A 12,297-nucleotide genomic window follows, 5' to 3' on the forward strand; every position below is an offset into this window, starting at 1 on the left:
AAGAAAATATTCATACGAATGGTATTGGTCTAATTTTTTACAAGGAAAATTTTTCCTTTCATTCTTGTTCATCCTTGTTACCTTTAAGAAATATTCAAAATGATTAAAAAAAATAAGTTTTCTATTGCTCTGATTGAAAACTATGAGCAAAATAAACCAAGAAACACTAAAGAAATAAACATTATTCAAAGCTAGGAAATCGGTCAGACGTATAACTTGACAGGTTTTAAAAATTGACAAATATGATTGAGTTCCCACTCTTTCGTCACAGAGGGAAAAAAAAAAAAAAAAAATCAGTGAAGACAATATCTACATTCAAATTCCTTCAATATAAAACCTCTTGAAAAAAATCCTTAACATACCGAGTCCTTGCCTTGATCTCTGAAACCATCAAGCGTAGGCGTAGTTCCAGGACAAGTCCAGCGTCGACGGCGAGACGGGTCACCATCTTTAAGAGCTGCGTGAGACCCAATTCCAGATTCGCTTTCAGGGTCTCCATCAACTGAAGAATCGGAGCAACAATGTCATAGGCATCGATCACTATGATAGAGAAGAGAGTGACAGTCGAGGCTGCCAAGAGGCAGATCAGGAGCAGGAATATGCCGAGAAGAAGGATGCAGCAGATGAGAGTCGCATGGAGGAAAGCCACGAGAAAAAGGTCGAAGTTGGGCACCATAGTTGGCTGAATTTTTTTTGAACGGAAGCTTAGAGTCTGAACGAGAGATTAAAAAGTAGCAGAAGAGAAATCAACAGTGAGCATACTTGGAGTGTGATCTACTCCATTCCATTCCGCTGACAGATTACGAGCCTGCCCTCTGGCAACATGGATACAGGATACGATTTCGTGGAAAAGATGGGAGGAGATGGCAGAAGAGGACTGGCTAGATAAACCCCTTAGGAAGGAAACGCTGTAAAATGGCCTCTGAAGAAGATGCAGTTAGATTAATAGATTAAATATGCAATGATGAGATTCTTGATATTAAATATGAATTTTTCAGTCCTTAAAAAAAAGAGTGATGAGAGCCTGAGACCTGTGGGTAACTTTGGAAATAAGATAATCAGAATCTGGAAACTTGCCTCCTCTCTAAGCAAATCTGACAGCCAACTTTCATAGATAAACACAGTAATAGTAAACTCCAAAACTGTTAATATTCCTTTCCAAGAAATGAGGTACCCTCAAAACAAATTTGGACAAATTTGGCCATTTCCAGCACACAGAACCGGAAGTATTTAATAATGCAACATTCACGTACCGGTTGTATACAACTAACCTCAAACATTTGGTACAATTTGGTGCGAAATCAATCTCTACTTTTACTTTTGGACCTGATTTCTCTACTCTGTTATACCAGTAGAATTGTCCACATCAATATCACCCATTCCTGTATCTTCCTCCGCTTCAGAATCTTCATCTCCACTAACTTCCTCATTCGCAGACCGTAATGTTGCCATGTGCTCAGCAAGTAATTTATCATCTCGTTCACTCACCTGTAATAATTGGCAAAATATCCCCTTGTTTAACAAATGGATACATTGATCCAAGGCTACTACTAAAGTTAAGATGAATCACATTTTCTTTTTCTTTTGAAGGATGAAATTTAAACACTTTTTTTTTCTTTTTTTACTGGCAGGATGAAATTTAAACTTACCGCTCTTGGTGCCTCCTTCACTATTAGTTTTCCTTTGTGCCTATCTATCTCTTCTGTACATGATTTGATTGCATTGTTCAAAACGGATATGCCTTGCTCCTGTCAATGTGAATAAGCACAAAGTCAACAATTTGCAAAATATTGAAGTCATCTGATTAAAGTAGTAAGGTGAATGAAAAGAAATAATTTCAACTTCTCTAATTGTTCTTTTAATTTTCTTCTTGAGAATGGATAGATTCTATGGGTTTCCACTAATATGGTCGACAACATAAAGTTATATTACAGGCAATTCTTCTCTCTCTTATTTCTCTCTAAAATCTATAATTCTACCTATAATAAAGCATCTTCAAGTAGCTATCAAATGATTATGTATGAAATTATATGATTGAAACATGATCCCCAGATTGTCTCAAACACATATGCACAGATTTCCTACACTGCTACTATTTACTGAATCAAGTCTCAACAGAATAGATAGTCTTCATCTACAAACGATCTTAAAAAAAAACGCATCTAATTGGTCCATAAAGACTCCTAACCAGCAAACAAGAAAGAAATGCAAATTCAGGTAACATATTATAGGTAGCCTTGGATACAACATCAAAGACTAATAATGCATCAAATGAAGTGAGAGGGTAATCTAATCTAACAACATTTCACGATAGCTGCAATCCCAACCAAATGAACAAACAAACCCAAGTCTCAACCAAAGAGTCATTTATACAAAGAGCGCTGTTGAGATACTCTGCATCATATTGAAATCACATCAGTTCATGAACACAACAAAGCCTGAACCAATGCTTTTTGTACAAAAAGAATGATCAACCAACTAAAAATCTTTAACACTCGGGACAATTCCAAATACATCATCAGAAATCTGGACCAACTCTTTGCGAGCACGAACACTCCATAAATAATCAGCAAGCCGAAAATTTTGGGAAAGGCTTAACTTTTTTGTTTTTTTGCGTTAAGTATTCACGAACTTTAGTAGCCCATCAGCAGTGCCACATGCAACCCCCCACCCAAAAAAAAGAAAAAAAAACACCACTACAAAATAATAATAATAATAATAATACTATGTAGATAGCTTCAGAACTGTATCTTTCAGTTGTTTCAATTCCATATAAGTGCAAGATATAAAAGTTGCTAAACCAGGGATACGGATATTTAAAGAATAGAGCCACTCTCCCTATCAAGTAGTTGTGTATGATTAATAATTGTGAAAGAATAAATCACATAGCATAGATAATCCAAAAAACCAACCTTATCAAGTGTTTGAGTGGTGAGAACGTATAATGGAGGTGCAACCAGTTTTATTTTCACTGGACAGTCATTATTCCCAGCAGCTTCTGCTTTCCTCATCGCCTCCTGAAAATTTGATTGTCATTAGTAAATGGAATTATCACATTTCCACATTCAACAAAAAGAAGTTCACAAGTCATAAAAGTAGGAAAAGGTAACCTTGATATGAAGAACACCATCAAACTGAAAACACTTCATTTCTATGTCTGCACGAATCTTCAACGGTTGAGGTGTCATCCGCCTCCTGATGTTTTTGATCAACGCATCTTTGACCTCCTCTGTCATTGCTGGGACTACCTTTGTAACCTGTCATGCATGTCAGCACATGCTAATTTACAAAGTGATGCTTATAAGTATAAAGAAACAGTAAAAATTCAAGGATAGCAGATATTTACCTCCTGTCCATCAGGACCAACTTCCTTAACTTCACGAGTGAGAGAGTTTAGAACAGAATCTGGATCTGTTACAACCAACTTGAATGCCTGCTCAGATGGTAAAATTTTCAGAATTAAAGCTCTTGGAAGTAATGGAAATAATGTTTGTCTGAGGCAATTCACAGACTCACCTCAAAAGCATGACCATATTTCCGGTACAGAGGCCAGCCAACATGGATGTATAAATCCTATCAAGAACAAAAGACAGCAAGACATTTACTCACCATAGTATTTAATAAAGACCATAAAGATGCACTCATTACACCTGATTCCAAATCCAAGATGAAGCAAAACACAAAAGCAGTCAGGCTATTGATGCAAAACTCATGCAGGTGAGTTCCTCATCACTGGAAGTTCAATTCAAATGAAATCCAGTAAAAAACAGGACAGATCTAAGCAGGTGATTATGTTTATAGATATAAATTTGGTAAGTAAATACTTGAAGCCATCAGCAGTTTAATGGTTGACTCATAGACAAAAGAGAGAGTACATAATTCTACAATAAAAAATCTTCAATCACCCTTAACAAAGCGCTGTCAGCAGTATGTTGCCATTGGCTATATGAATCCTCCTCCGTTCTGCTTTAAAGTTTACCAATTTCATTACCAGATTAGCCTCCTTCAATTTCTTCCTAGCCACTCCATTTGTGTCATTTTCATAATCCATCTTATTTCTCACCATGCCATTAACCAATATCAACAAAATCCTTTTAGAAGGTGCACTATTAAGTTTATCATGGTCATACCTAAACAGTAACAAAGTCTCCCTTAATTTCTCAGCTATCGGTGCTACCCTCAGGTTTTCTCCAATACAATCATTTCCAATTATATCTTTCTCACTTGTGCACTTATCTGTTGAAATATTCCTTTTTTAACCACCCACAGTATGCTCCCTCCGCAAATAAATGCCAACATAAAGAATTCTCGTCATATAAAATCTTTGGTACATCAAATTTACATCACAAGGAAAATATAACACCACAAAGAGAGTCTTGGGTTCTAGAAAGGGCGAATGTTTCAGTCCAAATACTATGAGGATCCATTATAACCCTGATGAATAACATTTGAGTCATTTAGTTCTAAGCCTGAAGGTAAGAGAAAATAAATAGTTGTTCTACCACAACGAGAATAAGGCATACAGAAAAGGCTGAACTATCTGATTCTATTTCTAATCAGGCTCCTTATAAAAAATCTTGATAAAAGAATCGTGAACCCAAATATATAAACCAACCACGGCCACAAAACAGAATGCATCTGGATAAGTTGTGAGTGCATCAGACATGGAAACAACTTCCGCACAGCCGTCAACATTTCACATCATACACTCATAAGAGAAATTGCGAGTCCAATTTCTCTCTCCTAGGGAAAGGATGCAGACATACATAGACATTTTACTAGTGCTTACTCTACGCAAAAGCGGAAACCCCAGACAAGAAAAGAACAAATTATTACCTCCAAATCCAACTGCATGGTTTCAGCAACGTGGCGCATGATAGAGTGAACGAGCTTGCTCTTATTGTATCTCTCCTCACAAGTCTGAATATCTTCCTCGGAAACCCTCCTCTTACTGAGATCGATGTAACCTTTCTCTTTATCAACCCGAAGGACCATGACGGGCTCCTGGCGGCCGACTTTGATGAGACTGCTGACACTCCGAATTCGACGGCGAGAGAGCTCGGAGAAGAGAATCATCCCCTCGATATTGTTGTACTCAAGCAGCGAGACGTAGGCGCCCATGTCGGCTATGTTCTTGACCTGAATCATGACAGCCATGTCCACCTCCGGGTACTTGGCTTCGTACATCCGGCACTCCAAATTCGGCGTGTTAGTCGCCATGTTTCCTCGGCGACGAGATTGCTCGAGGGGAAAGAGCTTCCGTCTAGGAAGCAAGAAAATTAGGGTTGGAGGCGATTTTCAGTGGGCCGAAGGAGTGGAGCAAAGTTTACACAGAAAGAGGAGAGAGAAAGGGCTGAATAAATGGCACGGGATTGAATACGGTGGTAACTAGGCGATCCCGTTTCAACTAGAAAAAGAGATGAAATCCAATTAATAAAATAAAAAGGAAATTTTACGGATTTTACATTAATTCATGTTAAATTGATGTTTATATACATAAAAATGCTGAAATTCCGATTCATAGTTATTAGGACAAAAATGCCCCTATTTCCTGCACAACCTAAGACATTTTTCAACTACATAGTTAACATCAATTAATATATCACCTTTAAACTTTCCAAAAATCAATTCTCTGCCAAAATAATTGACGGTTGAGATTTGAGAAAACGAGAGTGGCCCCAAAAATACAATATAGATGGACCAGATCTAAGGAGCTACAAAAAACCTGTAAATTGCTTTCAAAAATCGTCGACAGCAGGATTCGAACCTGCGCAGGCAAAGCCCAACAGATTTCGAGTCTGTCTCCTTAACCACTCGGACATATCGACGAATAACAATTTACAGAGGGTTACATATAAACTTGCACCAAATAAAATAATAAAGTTGTCTAAGAAAGAAAATTTTCTTGTTTCTATTAAAAAAATATTTGCCCAGAAAACTCATTAGTTATATTTAATCTGGTATTATTTAAAATGCAACCTTAAGCTTTAGTCAAATGTCAAATTATTGGCACAAGCTAATTTTATTCTCTAATATGACCAGATTTCAATAGACTTTGGTTTGTCTTTTATCTCTTATTGATCTAATGAGTACATTAAAAAAGGCAGATTTCCCCCTTCTTTAGTGATTTATGTCCTTCAACCTGGCTTAAAGAAAAGGGAAGCATAGTGTTTTTTAGCCTACATAAGAGTCAAGACAAGTCCATCACCCTAGCTTTAATGAGATGTCTCTGGCAGTCCCTAGTAATAGCAGGTTTCAGTCTCAACCCTGAAATTCCAAAACATCCTCTACTGTTGAAGAGGGATCAGAATATTTTCTTCAAAACACAAATTGAAGGAAAGCAACCCACACTAGAAAATCGAATTTCTACTGATCAGTTGCACCATTAGCATCCAAAGTCCACATAACTGTACTTTAAACAATTCTGAACAAGAACTTTTGTGTTTTTAAAGCAATTTCACCCATTGAAGATTAGTTTTTTGGGCACAACTGCCTCCTGAAGATGATGAAGAATTCACAAGTAGGGTTGAACAGGCTAGTCAGCGTAAAAGAGGTCCAGATAAGCCAGATACATCGAAGATTTTGTTTCCAGTAATAAAAGAAGGGATCTCTTTCCCTGCATCTAATTTTGTGATGGTGATATTGAAAAGAAAAAGAAAAAAAAAAAAAAAAAAAGAGTTCCTGTCATCAACAAAAATACAATTATGGGATTCGATTTACAGCAACCAAATCTCTGATACTGGCAGCTTATCACTCTTCCTCTAGCATTTTTTTTTTTTTCTGGCTGGATGCAGCCCTGCAATTTCACAGAGCAATCCTAAAGAAGAAACAGAGAACTCAGATAACTGTACACAGAATGTCTGTTTGAATTGAAAACGCAAAACATCAAGATAAAGAATGAGACAAAAACTTCACATCCTTGACACTGCCCTCATTGGAGTTGATGACTAACACAATAACCGTAGGAAGGTGAACACCTGGACCTGGAGGAGAGTCCTGACAGGAAAGGATAGTTCTGAAAATCTCTAAGCAACTGATTCAACAAAAAATACCCTTGTTAGAAGATCAATTTCATAATTTGATTTGAGTTGTTTTAGCTTTTAGGGACTTTTGGAAAATTAATGAAAAAATTAGACAACCTGAAGTTGATAGACCTTACATGTTCATGTCAAGGGGATCACAACTTCAAGATTCTTCTGCATCAACCATCCTCGAGGATGGAGAGGTTGGGAAGCTTCCATTTGGAAATGCCAAACCATGACTCTAGAGCAATTGTGTGGTAATCCTTCCATTTGGCTTTCATCTTCAACAATCTGCTCAATAAACGAGGACCCCTGCAAACAAATGCACGAGTATCCACTAAGCTACATTCCAACAATGTAATGAAGAAAAAATACGGACAGCCAATTCGATGAGGGACTGACTTGGAGACCCTCCCTCACTTTGTCCAGCTGCCTAACTGGCTCTGGAGTAGGCCTGTGCCATCTTTTTGGGTCCCACAGTATAGTACTATTGAAGGCAAACCCTGACATGTCAACATGAAATCTACGTATTCTGCTGATCCTAGGATTTGTGTGCCACCCAATCACTTGGCTGTTGTTGCATACTGGACCTTCCAATATGACTTTGTTCTTGCTGTCTGTAAGCAAGGCAACTGGCCAAGTCCCAAATCTCCTGCAGATCGAAAGACAAATTCAGTCGTAACAAGATGGAGACATCATATGCCACTCAGCCAGACTAAAATTTTCAACAATTTTATGCTTCATAAAATGCATGCTATTATGAACTTTCAGTGGCTCATAGAGGGGTCCTAACTTCTGATTTGAAAGACCACCAAGAATTCCCCTTAGGCAAGTTATCTAAATAAACCATAGTAAGTTAGTCAATCAACCATACTTATTGTACTTAAAAGACCGCCTAGAATTCCTCTAAGAAGATTTATCACCTAGAATTCACTCAGGACATAAAATCCATGAGCTTTAAGTACTAAATGCAGGTCACAGACCCAAGTACAGGAGCATGGTTGCGCCAGATCAACCATAATAATGAACAGACACTTCTTTTATGCCATCAAATGAAATAAATAAATAAATAAAGAGCTTGAACTAAGTTTCTTCCTTTTAGCTATTGATCCTGTGCCAAGAAAGACACTTCATCAGCAATTAAAAAGGATTTTAAAACCATGATAGTTTAAGTGCTTGCCAGCCAAGAACTTTACATATGCTGAACATGCCAAACAAGGAGCTAGTACTAAAGATTTTACCGCATATTTTTTCCTTCTCTTAGTTCACTGTGATCTCGTAAACAAAAAATTAGCAAATCAATAATAAATGACAAGGGACGGAATTCAATGCTACGATACAAGGAGGACGAAGGCAAAATGAAAACCAACTTAGGCAGTTTTGTTTTGTCCAAAGTTCCACCAAATTCGTGAGTTTTTCCATCTAACTTCACAGATATAAAAAGTTAACCTGCAGTAAACATTCACAACAACAAGTATATGCTTTCAAGGAATTTATATTTGAAAGACACGGGAAATTAGGACTCTTAGCAGGGATCACCTTTTTGGCTATGATCAGAAGCTACATATTATACCAGTTCTTTGTAACATATGGTGTATGATTGTCAGCACTGAGATAGGAGCAAATTATGGACATATCCATGTTCATACAACTGATCCTGTAATGAATACTCCAACTTTAAGGATATGAGGTCATTTGATCTCCAGTCTCCAGCGCCACCATAATGATGTAGCTTAATTCAATTAGTATTTCCTCGAAATTGGTGTCATGGATGCAAACTTCAAGAAAAACAACTATCAAATTTTGCTCCACACATGATCATCTTGACACTGAAGTTACTCCAACATTACCCCCATGCAGATATTATTTTTTTTAAATGACCCATGCAGATATTATTGCTATCATATAACTTGTAATGTGGACAAATTAATCTTTAACAACCTAGTCCCAATAACCACAGTAATTCACAAAAATGTGGAGCCCAAGAGACTTACATAATCTAGATCTCAATAAAGTCTAGAGCATATTTTGCCACAGCCTATTGAATCCTCATCTTGACACATTTTAAACCTAGATGGAGTCTGAAGACAAATAGCATGAACTGCACATGGTTCAGCATTTTGGTGATATTCATCAAATTTTGATGAACATGATACGGTTCTATATTGCAGATATCTGCTGGTATGTACCACTACCAGCTGATGTCTATAGAATTTTTAGGTACTCACAATGTTAATGTGGACAACAATAGAAGAGAGTTGCTTGAAAGAGGGACAACTAATTTCAGAAGCGAGCAAACAACACCATAACTCCATAGAAAGAAGACACCTAAATTTTTTTTTCTGTTTCGTCTTTCCGATACAAGTTTTTTTTTTAAGGAAGGATGATTTCATTAAACCCAAAGGCAAGGACTACAAAACAAGGAGTCCCTAACAATTAGGGATTGGAGGGAAACCTGCTCTTTACCAAGGAAGTCAGCCAAGTTGTTGGTTGCTCAGAGAACAAGTATTTAAGATCCTTTTTTTTTCTTCAAGCAATGAAAAGAAGAATTCAATAATAGGGCCCATGAGTAGCAAGAAGTACAAAAAGGATGTAATACAATGTTAAAAAAAAAACAAAGTGAAGGTGACAATAAGTGATTCACAAGGGGAAGGAACTGCCGAGTGCAAGGCACTGGTGGGAGGTTCCTCCCTTGCAAATATGTCCGCCAAACAATTGGCACTCCTGAGAGTATGCTGCCAATGGGCAGTAAGAAATCTGCATATGTCCTCAATCTCTTCAAAATATATTAAGAATCTTCCTGCAAGGAGGAGGGGCTCCCGAGGCCATGTATTTGGAATCATGATACAAATAAGTAAAATTCCTATTGAACACTAAAAGCTAAAAGCATTAGCATACCCTAATGTCATACTAATGCAACTTCTACACATAATTCCAGCACATTTGACAACAAAAAATCTGTCTGAATGATGCTCTTCTTATGATTATGCCACCAAGAAAATTAATCAACAGTAATTTGTGTCTGAAAATGAAATAGCTTCTTGACCCAGTTTTTAAAAAATGACAAGAAATACCCTTTTAGCCAAAGGGGGTCCTGGAAAGATAATGAGTGCCTTCTGCAGGTGTTTGGTCTTTAAAAAATAGAACTATGCTAAATGCCAGCACCCAACAGTAAGCAGTATTGAAAAGACATAAAATTTCAAATAAACAGCAAATAAAAGTCACTAATCACATAAAAACAGAAAAAGAAAAGTACCTGATTGTTCTCATCTGGTCGAAGAGATCAAGTTTGTACATGTTATGGTCGGCAGCAAAGTACACAATCCCATCAAGCTTGTGCTTCTCAATGTGAGAGAGAGCTACATTTCTTTGGTGAACTCCTCTATGCCTTATACTGGTTAAATTTGCATCACATACAAGATGTCTATACATAACACCAGTTTTCCTTAATATTTCAGCAGTCTCTGCAGATTGGGAAGTCATCTCCACCACAATCCATAGCAAAGGGGGTGGGACAAGTCTTAAAGTGTAGGCCAAACGGTTCAGGTAATAAGCTTGAAAAGGCCGAGGCTGTGCTGGAGTAATAACAATCAAAAGTTTCTTGTACCTCAAATCAGAGTCTTGAACAGGAGATAGGATAATAAAGGCATCATCTCTCTTAGAAGAAAAGGCATCATCAGAAGTCTCATTTCTTGATGTCTGCTCCTTTCCTGTATCTATGGTGACATTTGCCATTTCTGTGTCCATGCTAACATTAGCCTGGTAGCTTACACTCCTCATTACTTTCAGCTGATGCTGCAAATTAGAACTTGATGGGTCCTCCTCGAATGAAAAGGCATGGTGCTTAGACCCAAGATTCACAGGATGATCCAGTGAGGCAAAGGGAGTCATTCCGATGAAAATACCAATCATAAAACAGATAAGAAAATGAAAAAATGCTCTCTTCCAGAGCTGTCCTCTTGGCTTTGATCTTTCCAATGGTCTAGAAGCCCTTGGTGAGCACATATTATTTATAGGAGCTCGAATTTTATTTAAAAGTGAGACAAAATCTGAGAAGGCTAACAATGTTGATGGAGAATAGTTTTGAGTATAAGACAACTTATGAGGTGATGACAAGCCTGGCGATGACTCTCCATTCGATGTACCACCATCTCTCTGAGATGTTGACATATTCCTTCTAACTGAGGCCATTTTTACAAGAGAACATTGAATAGATCCCACCTGTATATTCGGTCTCTTGGAAAAGAAAACTCTTACAAATCTATCAAATAAAGGATACAAGAAAATGTCCAGGTGACACAATAACCGCTATCCAATTTCAACAGAACCTGAGTTCTTTGCGTCCAATGCCAAATCAAATACTATCAGAAAATAAATTCTCAGATGTGAATGAACTTCTAGTACGGGACTTCTTCATAAGAAGGACACAGAACAAACCAAAGCGTTCAAGTCAACGCAGTATATACTCCGTCAAATCAATCGCAGATCATAGTTTTCAAACGGCCAACAGTCAAAGAGCACGCATGAACACAACAAATCTATCTGTGTCATTTGCATAAAGTTTGATTTTCCCATAGCTAGACATTCTCGCCAGAAGGAACCGCTGCTATCCTAAAATACCGAAAATTCTCCACCTTCAAATCGATCCACAAGAGTAACTTGCTCCCATAAATGCATCCAAAACCTCTACATTACCAAAACAAAGTCGGTCGTAACCACTCCTTTCAAACATAATACTCACGAAATACCAAAACCCAGATCGACAAGTTGCAATCTTCCCCAGTAACAAATACTAGACGGTTCTTTCTCTGAACCTACTGATCTACAACAAACATTAAAAAACAAAACCCAAAGAACAGAAAGAAGCAGCAATAAAGAGAAACAAAAGAACCCGTCACTCCAAACCTCAAATGCTACCGAGCAAGTTCAAGACACTCAATAACAAACAGAAAAAACACACAGTAGCGATCCGGTACCAGCCGCCTTGTTTATCCTACAAAACGAGATCCCGAGCTGACGCAACTGAAATCCCACTCTTCCAACAAGCAGGAATGCACTTCCCCAATAGCTTTATATCTTTCCAACTCGGGGATGAGGAAAGAATATTGAATCGTAGCGTTGGTACTAAGGATCTACCCAGAGTGTCCAGGATCTAACAGAGTTATCTCAGGAAAAAAGGTGTTTTTCCATTTTTGAAGTAATAAAAGGCACGGGAAATTCGGTTTGTGTGAGAAAGCGAGTGGGGAGACTGGTCCAGAGATTGTGTTGGCGGGGA

General features: G+C 37.7%; 2 protein-coding genes and 1 non-coding gene across 6 annotated transcripts; all 3 read right to left on the minus strand.

Annotated features, from left to right (window-relative positions):
• Positions 1 to 192: 192 nt before the first annotated feature.
• On the minus strand, positions 193 to 5,369 carry LOC137950758 (eukaryotic translation initiation factor 2 subunit alpha homolog). Of its 3 annotated transcripts, none has more exons than XR_011111993.1 (8): positions 4,837 to 5,369; positions 3,517 to 3,573; positions 3,347 to 3,433; positions 3,111 to 3,257; positions 2,913 to 3,017; positions 1,650 to 1,748; positions 1,032 to 1,488; positions 193 to 922 (listed from the first exon to the last, which is right to left on the minus strand). XR_011111993.1 is itself a non-coding variant. In XM_068797365.1 (7 exons), exons 1-7 carry the CDS (start codon positions 5,218 to 5,220, stop codon positions 1,336 to 1,338), a joined length of 1,032 nt encoding a protein of 343 aa, XP_068653466.1. In that variant the 5' UTR covers positions 5,221 to 5,369; the 3' UTR covers positions 193 to 1,335. The 3 variants fall into 3 exon arrangements, 1 of the variants encoding a protein (XP_068653466.1); XR_011111992.1 differs by having other exon boundaries at positions 193 to 682; positions 763 to 1,488; XM_068797365.1 differs by having other exon boundaries at positions 193 to 1,488.
• A 377-nt stretch (positions 5,370 to 5,746) lies between these two features.
• TRNAS-CGA (transfer RNA serine (anticodon CGA)) lies at positions 5,747 to 5,828 on the minus strand. Its single transcript has one exon. It is a non-coding gene; the product is annotated as a tRNA-Ser (tRNA).
• Positions 5,829 to 6,470: 642 nt separating this feature from the next.
• Positions 6,471 to 12,287, minus strand: LOC137949913 (probable beta-1,4-xylosyltransferase IRX9H). Of its 2 annotated transcripts, none has more exons than XM_068796156.1 (4): positions 10,279 to 12,287; positions 7,425 to 7,674; positions 7,160 to 7,334; positions 6,471 to 7,033 (listed from the first exon to the last, which is right to left on the minus strand). In XM_068796156.1, exons 1-3 carry the CDS (start codon positions 11,211 to 11,213, stop codon positions 7,164 to 7,166), a joined length of 1,356 nt encoding a protein of 451 aa, XP_068652257.1. In that variant the 5' UTR covers positions 11,214 to 12,287; the 3' UTR covers positions 6,471 to 7,033; positions 7,160 to 7,163. The 2 variants fall into 2 exon arrangements, with proteins under 2 accessions (XP_068652257.1, XP_068652258.1); XM_068796157.1 differs by having other exon boundaries at positions 7,155 to 7,334.
• Between the last annotated feature and the right edge of the window lie 10 nt (positions 12,288 to 12,297).

The sequence above is a fragment of the Aristolochia californica genome, unplaced genomic scaffold (assembly GCF_029961685.1).
Source record: "Aristolochia californica isolate CCGP_79_NKW_82.1479 unplaced genomic scaffold, dmAriCali1.0.hap1 SCAF_14, whole genome shotgun sequence".
NCBI classification, from domain to species: Eukaryota; Viridiplantae; Streptophyta; class Magnoliopsida; order Piperales; family Aristolochiaceae; genus Aristolochia; species Aristolochia californica.

What these genes read in the sequence shown, in the direction of transcription:
- LOC137950758 (XM_068797365.1), bottom strand. Translation starts at nt 5,220, where the DNA reads ATGGCGACTAACACGCCGAATTTGGAGTGCCGGATGTACGAAGCCAAG. An exon ending in CCATGCAGTTGGATTTGGAG is followed by an intron (nt 3,574 to 4,836) that starts GTAATAATTTGT and finishes TGTTCTTGATAG; the next exon opens with GATTTATACATCCATGTTGG. An exon ending in ATGGTGTTCTTCATATCAAG is followed by an intron (nt 3,018 to 3,110) that starts GTTACCTTTTCC and finishes TCAAATTTTCAG; the next exon opens with GAGGCGATGAGGAAAGCAGA.
- LOC137949913 (XM_068796156.1), bottom strand. Translation starts at nt 11,213, where the DNA reads ATGGCCTCAGTTAGAAGGAATATGTCAACATCTCAGAGAGATGGTGGT. An exon ending in GACCAGATGAGAACAATCAG is followed by an intron (nt 7,675 to 10,278) that starts GTACTTTTCTTT and finishes TTCGATCTGCAG; the next exon opens with GAGATTTGGGACTTGGCCAG. An exon ending in AAGTGAGGGAGGGTCTCCAA is followed by an intron (nt 7,335 to 7,424) that starts GTCAGTCCCTCA and finishes ATTTGTTTGCAG; the next exon opens with GGGTCCTCGTTTATTGAGCA.